The sequence below is a fragment of the Drosophila albomicans genome, chromosome X (genome assembly GCF_009650485.2).
Source record: "Drosophila albomicans strain 15112-1751.03 chromosome X, ASM965048v2, whole genome shotgun sequence".
In the NCBI taxonomy this organism is placed as follows: domain Eukaryota; kingdom Metazoa; phylum Arthropoda; class Insecta; order Diptera; family Drosophilidae; genus Drosophila; species Drosophila albomicans.
Window position 1 is genome coordinate 12937949 of NC_047627.2, and position 19689 is coordinate 12957637.

General features: G+C 42.5%; 1 protein-coding gene across 6 annotated transcripts in view; it reads left to right on the forward strand.

Moving 5' to 3' along the window:
• The first annotated feature begins 3466 nt into the window (after positions 1 to 3466).
• Positions 3467 to 19689, forward strand: part of LOC117572231 (pneumococcal serine-rich repeat protein) — a 31970-nt gene continuing 15747 nt past the window's right edge. For 2 of the 6 annotated variants that reach the window (XM_052004767.1, XM_052004763.1), the window contains exons 1-7: positions 3468 to 3672; positions 6940 to 7915; positions 9218 to 9536; positions 12933 to 14415; positions 15243 to 16119; positions 16212 to 16389; positions 17060 to 17231. In XM_052004767.1, coding sequence (XP_051860727.1) covers positions 6970 to 7915; positions 9218 to 9536; positions 12933 to 14415; positions 15243 to 16119; positions 16212 to 16389; positions 17060 to 17231 — 3975 coding nt within the window. In that variant the 5' untranslated portion in view covers positions 3468 to 3672; positions 6940 to 6969. Of the gene's footprint in view, positions 3673 to 6939; positions 7916 to 9217; positions 9537 to 10619; positions 10777 to 12932; positions 14416 to 15242; positions 16120 to 16211; positions 16390 to 17059; positions 17232 to 19689 lie in introns of those variants that run through there. The other 4 variants (XM_052004769.1, XM_052004761.1, XM_052004759.1 and 1 more) reach the window with 4 other exon arrangements.

Sequence of the window (19689 nt, forward strand, 5' to 3'; positions counted from 1 at the left end):
AACTTAATGGGCCAAAAAACACGTAATTTGATTGAGAATTTTGTAGAAGATTTCTTTAAAAAAAGAAACTTTAACAGCTTAAAATACGACAAATTTTAGTAAGGGAAGAGTAATGACTATAAATTATATGATGAATGATTGTATTACAACAATTTAGTGATGAATGAATAAAGAGTAAAAATCATATGATGGTATGATATTATAATTTGAATCGTAAGATTCATTTAAAAAAAAAGAAATTTTAACAGATTAAAATACGAAAATGTTAGTAAGAGAAAACTAAAAGGTTAAAGATGACATAATGAATGATTGTATTACAATATTTAAGTGATGAAAGAATAAAGAGTATAAATGATATATTGATATGATATTATAATTTGATATTATAATACGAAAATCATTGATATGGAAGAGTAAAGAGTAAAAATGATTTGATGAATGAATGTATTAAAATAATGATGGAAGAGTAAAGAGTAAAAATCATATGATGGTAAGAAACTTTTACAGCTTAAAATACGAAAATGTTAGTAAGAGCAAAACTAAAAGGTTAAAGATGATATAATGAATGATTGTATTACAATATTTATGTTAAGTGATGAAAGAGTAAAGAGTATAAATGATATGATCAATGATTTTATTATAATTTGAATGAGCCAAATGTCGATGGGTAAGGAAGCTCAAAATGGCTACCAAGAAATGTCAGTTAGCCCAAAAAGAGTATTTGGTACTTAATGTATTGCACTCAAGTGCTTGAATGGCGCAACATGGACAGCTGGGGCACTCGACTCTCTAAAGTGAAGTAGCATGACTTGGAATGGTGCGATTCCGTTGAACTGCTTCCAGCCCACGCAACTGCCAGCGGGAATCGAATACTAAGGACTAAGGACTAAGGACTAAGTAATGAGGATTGTGTTGACTCAAGCGGAGCAGCGAGGAGTCCATTCAAAGGTGATCGCAATGTTGGCTAGCTGCTCGTAAAATCTGAAGATCGACAGCAAATGTCGCATAAATTTGGCCAACAATAAGGATGGTCAACGGCTGCTAATGAAAGGCACGAGACGAGCAAAACTGTAAGAAGGTGAACTGACTGAATGACTGACTGACTGACTGACTGACTGCAGACTGCATCTGGACAAATATTTATGGAAGCTTCTTCTGGTTCGGGATGCTCGTAAATTGCCAATTGCCTCGTGTCCAGCCGCCTACATACAAAAGGAAAGCAAACACACAAGAGATCCGCATTCGAAAATCCCGAAGCCAGAATCCAGAATCCAAAATCCGAAATCAAAGTGAAAGTAATGACCGAAAAATGTCGCAATGTCCTTTCATGCCAAAGGCAAAGGAGAAAGATTCAGTCTACGTAGCCTATGGACAGAGACATTAGGCTACCGTTTGTCTATATGGTTCCTGCTGCCGTGCACACACACACACAAACACACACACACACAAATGGTAAATAACAGGACAACACACGAGACAAATCTGGGCTAAGACACCTTGCAACATCGTTGTCTTGTTTGCCTTGCCGTCGTGTGGGTTTTTCTTACCTTATTTTCGTTTTTTTTTAACGCTGCGACAGCTGTTGGTCGCATTGTCGTCTGCTCCTATTTGGCTATAACAAAAGGACTCAAACACACACACACGCAAACACACACAGATGAGTAGCAAATCTCAACAAGCAGTTGGCAGGTAAGCGCGCAGATACTTGAGCGCAAGCGAGAAAGCAGCTAACACGCTGATAGAGCAGGCGAGAGTGAGAGTGCGAGAGTGAGAGCGGAAGCGCGAGAGAGTGCAAAGAGAGAGCAAGATAATTTGCAGTTGAGTGTGCGCTCTTAAATGCACCAGTGTCGCCATCTAGCGGCGAGTGGCGGCAATCGCACAGCATGCAATTCAGTGCGCAACTGGAGCAAACTGTTGAGCATATTTGAAAGTGCTAAGAGAGCATTTGCTGAGAGATGTATACTTGATATGATATGCTTAATTATTTGTTTCTTCCGAAATAAAACTAATTATATTAACAACTATTTTAAGTTAGATACATCCAAATTAAAATTCAATTAATTTGGCTAATTTGTGTATATATCGCATTTGGAAACATTAATCCAAAATAAAGATTAACTAAACTAAATCATAAGTAAATCAAATCTTTGTATGAAAAGTAAATAAAATATATGTTAGGCTAGGAAGAATGTAAATTGAAATGAAAAATAGATAAAGAAAAATAGTATTATAATATATATATTTATATATTTATCGCAATCTAATAACTTACTACAAAAGTTGGTGTATGAAATGTTAATTACAAGGCACCCATGTCATAGCTCAATATCAGTTTTGTATCCAGATGAAGTAAGAAAAAATAAATGCTAATATCTGATTGCGTTACTAATGTGCTTTATTTGACTATATATTGTTAAATATTTATTACTGTATTGTCAAAATTATTATTATTATTATTATTTTTTATTTTTATTATTCTTATATATATACAAAATAGGTTAAACAACGTATTTATAATAATCAATATTTATATTATATTATAAATAAAATTAGATGTGTAAAGCTGGTAAAGAGTCAACAGCCGAGACGATATAGCCATGTCCGTCTGTCCGTCCGTCCGTCCGTATGAAACACTGGATCGCAGAGACTATAAGAGATAGAGCTATAATTTTTTTCGACAGCATTTGTTATGTTTGCACGCAGATCAAGTTTGTTTCAAATTTTTGCCACGCCCACTTCCGCCCCCGCAAATAAAAAAAATCAAATTGCAAGCCTAATTTTAAAGCTAGAGTTAAATGGTGTACTATATCGATATACCAAACATACCATTTGGTATATTTTTAGTACATTATTAGTATTTTCGGTATATTTTGAAAATTATCATTTTCAAAATATACAATATTTTGCCTTTATTAAAAATGGGTAGCGGGTATCTCACAGTCGAGCACACTCGACTGTAACTTTCTTACACGTTTTATTAATGGTTGCAACATGGAATTCAGGAACAAATATTTCAAGTTTATTTATTAATTGTTGAATATAGTATATAATTCAAATCGAGGCTATTGAGCTGAACTTTTCAACTTTGAAGTTGCTATTTTCAATGTAAGAAAAGGAACAAAGGTATCTGCAGTATTTTGATACAAATGTATCTGCAGGCAGCAAGTTTGTGGTAGCTGCTCTTCAATTATTGCAAAATGCTATCACTAATTTGCTGCGATGATCCAGTCGAGGAGGAGTCTCAAGAATAGATAAAGAGCTAGAGACACAACTCTTACCGTTACTCTCTCCGCTCTCTCTCTCTCTCTCTGTGGCATCTGTGGTGGTTGCACGTTGCATGCCACATCGAATCGAAGTCGTTGATCGTCGCATGTTGAGCTCGTCATTTCCGTTTGTTGCCTCGTGTGCTGCGAACGTATCGCGAGAAGCGTCAGAGAAACGCATTTTGCAAAAAAAAAGAAGATAACAAAATTTGCCAACAATTGCAACTATTTATTTTTATTTTTTATTGTTGTTCTTGTGGTGCCAAGTGTGAAAAGCAAAAGAAAAAGTTGAGGAAAAAGAAAACACAGTGGAAGGAAAAGCGCTTCGCAGTTGGTCAACGAAACGAGTTCAAAAAGCCGGCGATCGAGTCGCAGTCGATAGTCGAGCTCCTGCTCCAGTTACCTCCAGGTAAGTGTCGCGCCTCGTGTTGCACGTAGCACGTAGCACGTAGCACGTTGCACGTTGTTTGTAGATCGTCACGTCTAGATTGCCCGCGTAATCGATAGCCTTTTCTTTTATTTTCTTTGCCTTGCTTTTCATATTTCCTAGTTATTTTTTTTGGCTGATCTGATCTCGGCCTAATCGCAGTCCACACCTGGCAACACACACACACACCTCACTCTCTCTGTGTGTGTGTGTGTGTGTGTGTGTGTGTGTGTGTGTGTGTGTGTGTGTGTGTAATTGCGCTCACACCCATAGCCTGTTGTTTGTCTTTGCTCTAATTTTAATTTCGCCAAAGAAGGTAAAAGTGAAAAACCAAGAGGAAAAAAAGGTTCAACGAAAAAAACAAAAAAATACCCCTAAGCTGTCCTAACCCCTAGAATCCGACTCAGAATCAGACTCAGACCCACATATAGATCGGCTAGCGACCCACAAGACGCAAAAAATAAATACGGAAAACGCAAAGAATGAGAAAAGCGTAAAGAAAATACAAAAAAGGGGTGCTGCGTGCTCTAATACATTTAATTTGTTGCTGTTTTTTTTTCTTCCTCTCTATTTTTTTTGTGTTGGGTTTGGTTGTTGGGTTCCCCTTGCGTCCTTGTGAGCTGCTAATCCTCGGGGCACAAGTCACACACACACACACACACACATAGAGCGCACGCTCGAAGGTCTCACACAGATTCCCTCTCCATCTTCGTCTTCGTCTTCATCTTCTCCCATTTGCCAAGAGAGATCGCAAGAGGGAAAATGATTTCGTTGTGCAATTTTCCATTTTTCAATTTACAATTTTCATCGGGGTGACGTTTATGGATTACATGGAAACCCATTTCACAAAGATCCTTTTTGCCGCTTTGCCTCGTTGTTTGCAAAAAATGAAAAGAGAGAAAAAAAATGGCATCATTATGCTGGGGCGTAATTGTTTCATACTCACACACACACACACACACACATGCATGCATGCAGCGCAGATCCTTTTTGGACTCGCTTAATTTAATGGTTTGCGGCTGCCGGCAAAAAAAAAATAAAAAACGAATCGCTTTTGTAAATTAGCATAAGTTTAATTTGAATTCGAAAACCTGAATTTTGCGTCTCAAGACGTTCGCACAAGCACAAGGACAAGGACGAGGACGAGAACGAGGCAACAAGCGGTTGCCTGCTGCCAGGACGAAAACCCGTTTGATTTGCTGCAAAAAATTAAATAAAAAACAATTTGCAAAAATTTCTTGCTTCGTGGCCATTGTCTTCACGCTGTTGCAGCAGCGTACAAATATCACAAATCTTCTTCTTCTTCTCCCATACTGTCCCCGTTGAAAAAAGTTGTCTGTTCCTCCAGTTTCCAGTTTCACAGTTCCTGACTCCTCTCCAGCTGCTTATCCCTAGTTATCCAGTTGACCAGCCGCCGTCGAAGAGGAAGCAACCGAACCCAACTTCACCCCACTAGAGAGAGAGAGAGAAGGCAACTGTTAATACGTTCATATTCCTTTTCCTTTTCGATTTCCTAAAGACTTCGAAAACTATTCACGAATACTAAAATAATAATGAACATAATCACTTAATTAGTTTTCTATATTTTGTCTTCCTTATTAAACTGGCTTTTTGTTACCCTTGTGGCCACTTAATCTAGTTTTACATTACTCCGTAGGGTAAAAACGAACTACATAGATCAGACGGTCATCAAAATTAACATATACGGAAATAGTTACATACATAATTCTTTAATTACCAGCTATAAAAGGGTATTTTTGGTTTAAGCATGAAAGCCACTAAACCACTATAAAAGTTGTATATATATTGATGAAACCAAAAAAGTTTCCTATATGCAAATAAAGAAAGGTTCCTAAATAACTTAATTAGGAAATGTATTTAGCTAAGAGCAATCACATCTTTATAAAACAAAACAATTATAGGGACAATAAAAAATTATGTGTTTTATAAGGTAAAATTAAAATTAATTTAAATTAAATTAAATTACATTATCAGTATACCAAATATAGTCATTTGTATATTTTAGTATTTTGTGGTTTATACATATACCTAATTAATATACTAAAAGTATACTAAATTATACCTAAAGCTATACTTGGTATATTGATATACTATTACATTAAAAATAAACCAAAATACAAAAATCTTGCTTACTAAAAATAAACCGAAGAGCATTACTTGGTATATAAATATACTATTACATTCAAAATATACCAAAAACAAAATATCACATACTTAAAATATACTAAAACACATCGATGATTATTAATTGGTATGGTGATATACTATCACATTAAAAATATACCAAAACTACAAAAACTTGTTGACTAAAATATACCAATATATACCGACGACTATTACTTGGTTTATTAATATACTACTTCACTCAAAATATACTAAAAATACGAAAATCTTGCTTACTAAAATGGTACTGAAATATACCGAATATATATTGATAGATATATTACATTCAAAATACACAAAAATACAAAATAATGATAGATAAAATCGAGGAAAAAAGTAACGTTTTATAACTTAATTCAAAGTTGAATGTGAATCATAGTTTTCTGATTTCTGATTTCCGTTGCTCGCTTACAGGCTACTAAAAATTAACTACATATAAACAGAAGTATATACTTGGTATATTGATATACCATTACATTCAAAATATACTAAATATTCATTGGTAAAAAAGAGAGATTTTAAAAACTAATAAGAAATTAATTCAAGTAGTTTAACTTTGAGAGAATAAAGTTTTAAGAATTCATTGAAAATTGAATATGAATTATAGTTTTCTGATTTTTGATTTCCGTTGCTCGCTAGCAGATTACTAACAATGTACTACAGAAGTATATACTTGGTATATTGATATACCATTACATTCAAAATATACCAAATATTGATAGGTAAAAATGAAAGAATTTAAAAATTAATAAGATATTAATTCAAGTAGCTTAATTTTGAGAGAATAAAGTTTTAAGAATTCATTGATAATTGAATATGAATTATAGTTTTCTGATTTCTGATTTCCGTTGCTCGCTAGCAGGTTACTAAAAATATACTATATATACTACAGAAGTATATACTTGGTATATTGAAATATCATTACATTCAAAATATACTAAAATACAAAATATTCATGGATAAAAAAGAGAGATTTTAAAAACTAATATGAAATTAATTGAAGTAGTTTAATTTTTAGCAAATAATATAGTTTTCTGATTCCTGATATCCGTTGCTCGCTTGCAGGTTAGCTAGAGAAGAGTTTGGGGCAAGGTTATGCCTACCATGACGCGAATGCATCGCCACTCGAGCTCCAATGCGGTGGAGGAGACGCGCGGCAGGCGTCGCAATGCCAGCGGCGATGCGAACAAGGAGAACTTTGGGGTGCACTTCATGAGCAGCCCCTTTGGCAACAGCAGCCTGATTGCGCTCCAGGATCTGAGCAATGTGCACGGCAAGAGTCCGCAGCGACGCAGCTTCAGCGAAGGCAGCGGACCGCGTCAGGCGACGCCACAACTTGCGGCACTGCGTTGCATGCCCCGCCTAAGTGGCGCCACAGCCGCCACAGTCGCCGCCGCTGGTCTGGAGGATTCGCAATTGTCATCGTCACGCATGGGTGACACCACATTGGATCGCATGCTGGACGCGATCATTGAGTCGGCACGCAAAGAGGTGCGTTGCAAGCACCAGACTGCGCTGCCCTCAGCGCTGGTTGCCACAGCCACAGCGGCCACAACACTAACTGATGGCGGCGAGTGGAGCGAGAGCAGCATCCATGAGATGGAGGTGCGCACTCCCACCCATCTGAAGCGACAGCGTGTGGTGCGTCGCAAGAATCAGCACAAGACAAGTGGCAACAGCAATCATGCCACAGGCAGCAAAACAACAGCAACGACGACGACGACGGCAACACTAGCTGCGGTCAGACAGAACGACGGATTGCAGCAGAGCCATCTTGAGCATATACCGAGCATCAAACGTTGCCTCAGCTTCTCCAGTTCCACGTCCAGTGATCTGGAGGACGATGAGCACTTCGTGAAGCGTGGTCGCGGTTCCTCCGTGTCCACCTCTGCTCTCTCGGCTTCTGTGTCCGCCTCAGCCTCGTCGGCTTCCTCGGTTTCCTCAGCTGGTGACAGCACGCACAGCGGGGACTTCCTACCACGGGGCAGCATCGACTTGAGCATCACTTACAATGCGCCGCAACAGCAATTAAATGTACATGGTGAGTTCCAGAGTCGACCGCCCTAAAGCATTGAACCAACTCTTTAGCTTGATCTAGAGAAAGACAAAGTCAAAGTATAATAAAATTCATTACAACAGACTCAAATTGAGTCTACGAAATTATGGAATAGAACATAGTGTTTCGATTCCGATTTTAGACATCATCATTTTGTTAAAAGTATAAAATAAGATAGTAAGGAAATGAACTAAAAAAGTTTCTGATTAGATAGCATGAAGTAATCACTTCATAAGTAAGGCGAATGCATTGTTTACTTCAATTTGCTTAAAGAATTGTAGAAACGATGGAATGAAACACAATTTTTTTGATTAAGACAAGTTAATTAGTATTGGCAACTGTAAGCTACAGCGAAATACTTCACTTTGCCTAAACAATTATAGAATGAATGGAATGAAACTTCAGTTTAAGCTAGGTAACTGGGCAGAAATCAGAGAAACGGTGGAATGAAACATTCGATTTGTTATTAGACCTAGGTAAATTGTAAGCGTAACTCAAGCAAAAGTATTTGCTTCAATTATGTTATTTAAGGTACTTCCTTTCGCATAAATAATATAGAAACGATGGAATGAAACACAACTTTTTTGATTAAAACTAGGTAATTAGTATTGGCAACTGCAAACTATTATAGGAACGGCGGAATGAAACCTGAATTTAAGCTAGGTAACTGGGCAGAAATCAGAGAAACGGTGGAATGAAACATTCGATTTGTTATTAAACCTAGGTAAATTGTAAGCGTAACTCAAGCAAAAGTATTTGCTTCGATTATGTTATTCAAAGTACTTCCTTTCGAAACGATGGAATGAAACATAAAGTCAAGCAAGAAACGGTGGAATGGAACATTCGATTTGTTATTAAACCTAGGTAAATTGTAAGTGCAACTCAAGCAAAAGTATTTGCTTCAATTATGTTATTTAAGTTACTTCCTTTCGCATACATAATATAGAAACGATGGAATGAAACATAAATTCAAGCAATTTAAATGGACAGGAATTGTTTAGATTAGATAAAATGAACCATTTGCTTATCATTCGTAACCAAAGCTAACTAAATGTACTTGTCATTAAAGAAACGGTGGAATGGAACATTAATTGTTTTACTAAAGCTAGATAAATTGTAATGAAATGATGGAATGAAATATGAATTCAAGCAATAAATAGAATAAACCATTTGAAATGTAGCTCATATTAAAGAAACGTTGGAATGAAACAGCAAGGAATGTGGTTCAAGTCCGTCCCTGTCAGGCATTAAAGACATTCGATGCTCACCTTTTGCTATCTGTTGCAGTTATACGCTGTCGCGATCTGCAACGTTCGCACAGCGGCGCCGGCAGCATCAATGCCTACGTCAAGGTGGCGTTGGCAACAGGCCAACAGCAGCAGCAGCAACAGCATCAGGAGCAGGAGCACCAGCGCACAGCCGTTCATCGGCACTCGAGTCGTCCGTACTTTGATGAGAGCTTTGGCTTCCATGTGGAGGAAAGCATGCTGCAGGCAACAGCCACGGCAACAACAACAGCAACAGCAACATCAACAGCGACAAACAATGAACAGCAGCAGCAGATGGAGCTTCAACTGGCCGTGTGGCATCGGGATCGTCATTTAAAGTGAGTACGAGTAAGGTCAATAGCAGTAGTCAGTAGTCAGTAACCAGCCCTAAATCACAACCACCATCCTCCATCCTCCATCCCCATCCCTTTTCCACATTCCACTCATCATCTACTTGATAGCAACGTACATACGTACATGTCATTCACCCGCAATGCGAAGCGAAGCAAGGCGACAGTGCATAAGCAATTCTAACGGTGACTGCGCGACAGGCAAAAGGCTAAGTTAGACAAGGCCAGACTGCTGGCTGTGTCTCAGCCTAATTGTAACGTTTTCCTGTAGCACACTTTGTGTCATTGTGCATTTCCTGCACATAAACAAACGCAATGCCCTCTGGGCGCAAACCGATGACGATGACGATGGTGGGCGCTTCTCATTCGAGTGGGTCGGTGAGAGGGAGAGAGAGAAGGGAGAAGGGAGTAAAGAGGAGCTTTCCACAAATCCAGACACACACATCCAGCGCCTGCGCTTAGCGCACACATCGTGGTGCTTTCCAGAAACCCAAACACACAAACACCACACAGCTGAATGGGAAGGAAACAGAAAACAGAGAAAAAAAGAAATACTCTGCCTGGGCTCCAGTTATTTGATTTGTTTTTTTTTCATTCTTTCTTTTTGGTTCTTGAGCTTCGGCTCGGCTTCGGGTCGGGTCGTGTCGTGCCGTGTGTCGTGTCGTGCTTAGAATGTTCTCCCAGTTTTGGTGGCCTGTCAGTTGTGTTGTCGCTGGGAGCTCTCAGTTCGAGTGTTAAGCTCGCGCGACGCAGACGCAAAAACGGCAAACGGCTGGCAACGCTGCGGACCGCGGGTAACAAAACATACCCAAAACACTCACACACATACTCGTACAGATAAATCGAAAGCGTGAATCGAGCTGCTCTCAACAAATGCTGAAAAGTGTGTGCTCCAAACTAAGAAACGGCTAAGAAAGCAATTATTAACTGCAATAATTAATTGCCATTCCCATTACTTGTTTTTTTTTTTCATACATTTTTTTTTGTCAAGTGTTTTTGCATGCGCTGCGTGTGTGCGTATGCGTGTGTATGTGTGTGTGAGTGGCTGTGTCTGTGTGTATTGGCGCACATGAGATGATGCCGTCTTGTTTTTATATCAAGAAATGTACATTTTTGTTGTGTGTGTTGGCAGTGCTGTCAGTCGTCAGATTTTGCTCCACCAGCCAGCCGAAAAGCGTGCAACACAAAATTATATAACTGTTAGTGTGTGGCGTGCCAATGCCTTCGTGTTAGTATGCGTGTTTTCGTGTAGCATACTTTTGGGCATGCTGTTAAACAATTGTGAGCGAGCAGAAAGTGCCTAAACTCCAACCTACAATTTATGTGTGCGTGCTTGCGTGTGTATTTGTTTGTGCTAGTGTGTGTGTGTCTGTGTGTGTGTCTGTATGTGTATATGACATGCTTTGAAGGTGCGTGTGAAATGTAGTTTCTAACGCGTTTCACAAGTGGCAGCAACAGAGACGAAAGTTAATTGAAATTCAAGGACACAACCAACTGGCAAACTTGCTATGGACAGCCAGCCAGCGAGGCCTGGTCTGTCCTCGTCTGAACTGTGCTGACAGCGCGCTTAACTCATTCAATCAGTCAGTCAGTCAGTCAGTAGCGACATTCCGACATTTAGTCGACGGTTATGTCAAATCGATAAGAGGAGAACTCCATTATGCAATGGCCACAGGTCAAAGCCATGGCATGCCTTAATATTATCTACTCGCATCATGCGACTAAGCGAGTAACCACAATAATTGAAATATTCAACTAGCTAAATGCACACCTGGGAATCGCACACACAAAGACACACACGCACACATACAGACACACAGTGCGAGCGAGAAAGACATACGAGGTTATTTGTTATGCATGCATAATGAAAACATTTGGAAAATAGTTGTATTTCCAAATGCCTCGTTAAGCCATTTTAAGTAAATTTGCCCAACGACAAGTTGTGTGAATTATTCATTGCCTACTTTTAGGCACGAGTGCGAGTGTCCTCCTACCTGAAGATCTGAAGGGGTTTGGCAACAGTTCCAATTCGCTCGCTCTTTCGCTTGCTTGTCTGCTTGCTTGCCTGCTCGCTTGCTCGCTGTACGCAGCTTGTTACATTTTTAATGCACTGGCCCCATTTTTGAATTTACTCAACTCAAGGTGGTGGGTTAGTGGGTGGCTGACTCAGTGGGCGGATGGGTTTTGTTGGTGTTTTTTGTTGTTGTTTTTTTTTTTTGTGGGTTTTTGCGTTGCCCAAAAACGAAAGCCCTTTTGCCTCAGCTGTCCTCAGCAGCAAAGCGAATGCGAGCTGCTGTCAGACAAAACGCGATTGCAATCGCACAAGTTTGGCGCTGCAGCAAACTAAAATCAATAAAACTGACCCAAATACGCGGGCAAAACTTCACAGCCGGGCACAGTACGGAACGGAGCAGAGCGGAGACAGGGCATTGGGATAGCAAAGGACAGAGAGAACTGAACCTAGAAATTGTAGAGGAAGCAGCACCAAATAGAACCAATGGAAGCTTTCAAGCGATTCACAACAACAACAAAATGCTAGAGGTCCAAAGCGCATTTCCGGGGCCAGGCCCCGTGGCTTGTTTTGGCCCTGTGTGGAGCTGGGTTCGCGTACCCGCGAACTGGATCTGTGGGAATGCCATGCCACGACAGCTTAGGCGCGCTAATTGATTTATGTCACGTACGGCAGCTGCTGCGTGCTTTGGGGCGGAAGTGTTTCGCATTGGTGAAGGCGAAGGCGATAGCGATTGCGATTGCGATGGATGGATGGGCATGGAAGAGACAGAAGCAGAAGCAGGCGATTGGGTGGGTGGGAAAGATGTGTGAGCTGATTGCGACGCGTGCACAGTGGGTTAATGGGTGTATATAAATAGTAAACAAAATGCCAGTGCAACGTGACGCAAAAGCCTCCGAAAATGGAACATTTTTGTTTTTATCAGACGTCAGACAACTGACAACTGACAAATAAAAACGTAACAGAACGAAACGGAACGAAACGAAACGGAATGAAATGAAATGGAAATGAATCGAATACGAAAAACGAACGGAAACGGAAGCCCAGCCTTGGCAGGTCATTTGAGTGGCCTTTAGCCACAAGCAATTCCCCAGTGGTTGCTCAAGCTACAGCTTGTGGTCAGTGGTCTATGGTCGGTGGTCGATGGTCGATTGTCAGTGGTCGGGTAGTCGGTGTGCTTGCTGATTTATTGTAGTGCAAAACCTGAGACTTCCTCCTCCTTCGCAGTTGCTCAGTTCCGATAAGGAACGTTTCCCCAGCTGATGTAATAGTTGTGATTCAGTGATGAAGGACCTCTTTCCGCAGTTACCAATTGCCATTTGCCAATTGCCAATTACTAATGGCCAGCCATCGTCACTTTATTATTTTTGCAGACGCAGCGAGTTCCTGGGTTGCCTCACATTTCCATTGAGCGCTTTGGCCGAGCAGCAACACATCTACGGCGTCACGGGATCCTACAAGTTGCACGCACAGGGATGTCAACATAGCTGCCGCAGTAGACTGCACGCCCCAAGCACCGCCAGCCGTCCACAACAGTTGCAGAAAGAAGAGGAGGAGGAGGAGAAGCAGAGACAAGAGCAGGAGCAGGAGCAAGAGCTGAGCGAAACAGAGGAGCAACAGCTCACTGAGGACTCCAGCAAGATGACAACGATGGCAGCAACAGCACTCAAGTCAAGCAACACCAACAGCAACACCAACAATACCAACAACACCGCCACCACGAACAACAGCAACTCAAATACAAATACAAATACGAACACGAACAGCAACAGCAACAACACAACGACAGCTGTGATTGCGTCGACAACTGTGTTGAGTGATGAGGTCATCAGCATTAGCATCGACAGCATGGCAGCAGCGACAGGTCCTTTGGGCAAGGACGATCTGCTGCCACAGCAGCCACAGCAACCGATGGTGCTCAGCAAGAAGGCGCTGCATCAGCGCGACGCCGACGAGAATCTCTTCTTGCGCTTCCTCGAGCTCGATCCCCCGGCCGATGGGAATGCGAACAGCACAACAACAGCTGCCGGCAATAGTACCGCAGGTGCCTCAGCCGGTGGTACTGGCGGTGGCGGTGGCGGTGGCACAGGAGGCGGTGGCTCCGGTGGTGGGAATGCGAATGCCAATGCAAATGCCAGCAATGCGAATCATATGAATGGCGGATCGACGCGACGCTGCTCAACGATGGCCACCGGACGTCAGCCAACGGGACGCACACCGTTCACGATGACGAAGCGTTTGACGCGAACGGAGGAGCGGGGCTTTGGCTTCTCGATTGTGTGGACACATCCGCCGCGGGTGGAAAAGGTCGAGGCTGGACTGTCGGCGGATCGTTGCGGCATCCTGCCGGGCGATTATGTCATCTTTGTGGACAAGCACAATGTGGTCACGATGCCCGAGGCTGATGTTCTGAATTTGATACGATCGCAGGGCTCGTCCTTGACGTTGGAGATATTCAGAAGGTCAGGCGCGGGCGCCAACATGACGAACATGACCAACAACATCACCACGGTCACTGTGAATGCAAGCAGCAATAGTCACAACACTCACCACAACTCCTCTCACACGCTCACCCACGTCCAGACCCATTCCCATTCCCATCATCATCAGCAGCAGCAACGTCCGCAGCTCTGCGCTGACGAACATGCAACAGCAGCGGCAGCGACGACGACGACAACAACCACAGCAATACATAATACATCAGCGATATTGCAGCGCACGAGCAGCACACGGGTGCCTGGCTTCATGGGCAACAATCAACAATCCCGGCCAGCCACCGCCTGCTCCGGCACCACGTCATCGATTGAGGCGGCCAAGCGGCGACTGCATCTGCCGCAAGTGACGTTCAGCAAGGAGGTAGGCAAAGGTGTCATTGTCTAATGTGTGTCAAGCCACTTTTTGCCACGCCACGTCTAATTTTAGACGACTCTTTAATTTAATTTTTGTCATTTTCCACATTTCCGAACATTTCGTTTTTTTTTTGCGCCGCGTTGCTCATTGTAAATATCTTTAGCGCCTTATTGTTAAGTTTACCTATTTTTTTTGTCGTAACTTTTAAGTTTGCAACATGACGATACGATTTACTACCTAAATATATTACTATTATAATCATTTTTTTTTTTTGTGCTCTCCCCTGCGACCCTTGAATGCGATAAAAACCCCCCAACCCACGCTTGACAATAAAAATTACATTTTTTTACGTTTCATGTGAATTTCATTTGGTTTCTTTTTTTATGAACACTGCTCATTAAGGCCTTAGCTCATCAAGCACTTCCTGCTAGCAGGAAGCTCATTTGCATTATATTTTATTCGAGGGAACAGAGTTAAAGAACATTTCTTTGGTTACTTTATTTATTCAAATTGACGTTTTGTATATTATTTGCGTACCTTCTATGTGCACTTGCAATAGTTATACGGCATTAATCATTATTAGTGCTTTATTCATTTGTACTGAAAACACTTCCTTTAAAAACCACCTTGCGAACATTAAAAGTGAAGCATACTTTGCAGCGCACACATTTAAATATTTACATTGTCTGATTGGATTCATATTCAATGAGCTTTGAAAGTAATTGGAAAGTGTTGAGTTTATCGAATTGTCCGCTAGATGGCTAAGACTATTTGTTACTTGAAAGCATAATGATGATCCCTCTTCACTCTTCTGTCCCAACGCCTTTCTGCAGTCCATTGTGCCCATTACGGATAATCGTCGACGTTTCCTGCTGCAGCTCATCAGTCGAGAGCAAAACTTTACGGCGGCCCTGCACTTTGGACTGCAGCGCTTTGTGCAGCCGCTGGTTGAGCGCAAGGATTTGATATCACCGAACGATCATCGCACGCTGTTCCAGAACATCGATGAGCTGCTGCGCATCGCCGAGGACATACTGGAGCAGCTGTGCAGCAACGATCAGGAGCAGGAGCCGCACATGAACTTTGCCTCGCGTGTCTATCTGTCCAAAACGACAGCGATCTGTGCCGCCTACAAGAAATACTGCAATGGCATCAAGCGGGCGGACTGTGTGCTGGTCAATAAATCAAGGCAAACTGGGTCGGAGTTCATCTCGTTCATCACGGAGCCGGCAGTGCCGCGAAAGCGTCCCGATCTCACCATGTTCATCCACCGTCCGCTGCAGCATTTTCGCGAGATTCTCAAGCTGATGCAGCTGCTCGCTGGCAATTGTCATGTGGACACCGAGGAGCATAAGAACTTCAGCACTGTGATCAATGAACTGCAGGCTGCCTACCGGGAGATAACCGTCAGCAGTGGCCTCATGGAGCCACTGGGCGAGGGTCGTCCCCTGCTGACGCTGCAGGACCTCGAGTCACGCATGGTGTTCACCAAGTGCAAACCCTTCACGCTCGCCGTCCAGGGTCGCCAGTGGATCTTTGGTGGCGATTTGTCGCGCGTCGAGGGTCGATCAATCAAACCGTATTGGACGCTGCTCTTCAGCGACATCATTGTGTTCGCCAAGGTCAGTCGGGATCGTGTGCTCTTCATCACCGAGGAGCCCATACCCATTGCCAATGTGGTCGATTCGTGCTTTCACATGCGCAAAAAAAGTGAGTTGCACTTCAATTCCCCTCATTGCGTTTCTTCCCCAAAAACTGTTTCCTCATTCGGCTAGCTTGCACATTCGCAATGTCTCTTGCAGCGACGGAGTTTCGTCTGACCGTCGATCCCAACGGACGTCTGGCCGAAAGTCCAACCGGATACTGTGCCCCAGATCTGACACGAACGCCCAAGCGCGGCGCCAGACGCAAGAGCCTTATACTGCGTGCTCCCTCCCTGGAGTTGAAGGCTGTTTGGCAGAATCTCTTGCAGCGTCAAATGTAAGTTGCTCTCTGCAAAGCGAGCTATAGATAAGGTTGCTCCCTATGATATTATAAATGGTATTTGACATGTATCCATGCATCCTTCCTTCCTAATATTCTTTAGCAACAGTCCTAAAACATTAGTCAATATTTATTTAAGTTCTTTATGCTGACATATTCACTGACTCTCTGAAAATTCAAGGTACAGCCCAAGCGGTAAAAGCTAGGAGGCTGATATTTTTACACCACATAATTGGCATAACCATATCTAGAAAACAATAGCAAAATTCGAACTTCAATTATTCTAAATCATTAATACAAATTTGTATTAAAAAACTTTACTTTGCCTAAGGAAACTTGGTACTCAAGTCACTAGATTCAGGTGGAAATCCTACGCAGTAGAAAGTCTTTCAGCAGCGGAAGATTGAAACGTTTACATAGCAAAGCTAAATCGATTTGATTTCTGTTATATTATTTTTAGTGTTTGATGTTTTTAGTTGACAGTTTAATGTTTGAAGTTTTACCAAATATCAATTACTACATACGAGTGTATAAGCTCATAAGCTAAATTTAGGGAAAGATACCGAATACTTTCAATAAATATTTTGTAACTAACTCACTTTTTAACTATAATTATTCATTTATTAATTTGACTTTTATTAACTATTTATTGTTGTTGACTTTGCAGATTTCTGGTGAATGCCGCTTTGGGATCAACGCCGCTGTCCAGTCCCCTGGACTCGCCGGACGTGCTCAATACGCTGGTGCCGCTGAGCGATATTGGGATGACATCCGCATCGATGGGCTCGATGAAGCTTCCCTCGCTGGACAGCATCAATCTGAAGCAGCAGAAACAGCAGGTGCGTCTCTTTCGCAGCAAGCGCCTGGACAGCGCCGATTCCTATGAGAATCTACAGCGTTTGGCCAGTGCGCTGGTGCCGTCAACCCAAGTGGTTTCCGGTTCGGGTTTGGGTTCGGGTTCGGGTATGGGTTTGAGTCAGGGTCACGGTCACGGTCAGGGTCATGTCTCAGTCTCTCAGGGCGTTCCCTGTATTACGGCCAGCACACAGACCGCTCAGCAGCAACTGTGTTCCGCCTCGTTGCCCTCACGCACCACCTCCCCGGCTCGTCTGTCCGGCTGTGTGCGTGGTCAGGCGACCAGCTGCGGTGGCTCCATGCCAAATGGCGTGGGTGGCGGCGTTGCTGTTGGTGTTGGCGTTGGTTCGCTGCGTCACTACAACACCAATCCAAGTTCGTGCCTCAGCAGCAGCGGCAGCTTGACGGCACACACGCACACACAGGCCTCGGCACAGTCGTTGCCCAGCGTGAGCAACAAATGCCTGACCGCCATACCCGAGGCGATCACCGAGGTGGCCACAACCACAACCACAATGGCAACAGTCACCGCAGTAACAGCGTCAAGTCATGCGCAAAAGCTGCTCGAGTTCAGTCTCAGTTCGGTGGGGCGTTCGTTTATCGACGAGTCGTCGATGGCGATGGGGCAACAGGTGTCGCTGACCACGCCCGAAACGCCCACGCCGAACATATCGCCCAGTTCGCAGGTCTGCAATTCGGATGCCTTCTCCAATGACTTTGTGCCTCCCACTGGGGCAGGGACAGGTGCGGGGGCGGGGGCAGGTACTGTGGCAAGCATGGCCAGCGGACGTGCTTCGAATATACCGCTGGCTGAATTTGGCGGCTCGTGGGATCTGTTAGAGCTCGATCTGCAGCTGAACGAGGTGAATTTGGATCCCTGCTACGACACCGATGTCGAGGAATGCATTTTCCATGGCGATGGCGAAGCCGTTGGCTCTAGTCCAACTCCCGGAGGGGGCGGCGGTGCTGGTGCGGATGCGGATGCGGACGATGACAGCGATGATGATAGCGTTGTGGTCGATGATCCATTTGGCATGCTGCCCACTAAGCCGACGCCGCCCGATTCCCTGGATCTGTGATTTGATTTTTGGCTCTTAACTGAGACGAGCACACAGATCTGTATTGAGTCGGCATCGGCATCGGCATCAGAATCGGAATTCGAGTCAGAGGTGAAGGCGATGCCATGTCCCCATGTCCCTTTCTTGCCTCCCTCAAACACTAACACACACACACACAAAAGCACAATCTTTAAATAAATGAGCTTAGACAACCACCCAACTGATAGAACTACGAATAAACTAGAACGACAAAATGTCACAGCGAAACCAACAAAAAAAAAAAACGAAAAAACGAAGCTTTAGCTGCAACTTCGGTAAGCCGAAGTTCCAATATCCTTGCAGACACTAAGGAAAACTCAACTGACCGGGTAAAAGAAAGAAAGCTCGTTCCTCTGCAAGGATATCAGTTTGGTAAGCTGAACTCTCTATCTTCAAGAAGCTACCTCGTTGCCTAACGTGCTGCAATATTGCATACAGTCTTTGTCCATCTTTCTCTCTCTCTGTCTCTCTCTCTCTCTCTCTCTCATTCACGCTCTCTTTCTCTCTCTCTCTCTCTAGTTCTTTTGCACGCTTTCGCTCTGCTGCCCTTTGCTTTGTGCTTTTACAAATAGCTCTCTCTTTCTCTGTCACGTCCCCGCCGTTCCTTCCCCACCCCAAAACCCCCCACACCAAGTTCCAACAAAGCGCTTTTTGGATCTCAAATGGAGATCCTACGAGTATCTAGTAAGCAAATGAGTGTGATCTATCTAAACGAATGCCTTATGGGGTAACTGTAACCAAAACTAGACAAATTAACAAAAAAAAAAACAAAAAAAAAAAAGATTGAAGAAAGAAAAGAAACGAGAAAGCTCTTTGCTCTGCTTTTGGGTCTTGAGTTGAGTTGGCATTTGGTATTCGAACGAGTCGAATTGTATGATCAAATTGTACAAAAATCCTTTTTGATAATCAAATCTGAATTGAGCATGAGAATTGCATTGCATTGCACAGCTACGATAAAGCTTAACACAAAAATAAGTGAAAACAACAAAAAATGGTTAATTATATAGTTAGTAAATGAGTGAATTCGGCGTGTAGCACTTGAGATCGATAACGATTTCGATTTCGAATACTACGATTAATATTCATATATCTCTCTCATCATATACGTATATACAAACACACACATGCACACACACGCATACATATATATACTGTATATAGTACATATATGCAGATATGCTCTCGTGTCTTGGATATTTTCGGGGGAGAAGAGATATACATACATACTACATATGTGTATACACATATACAAAATATATACATATACATATTTAGTAGCTGTAAGGTTATATAGTTAATATTGTAACTAATTATTAACTAGTTTTTTCTAGTCTTTAGTCATTAT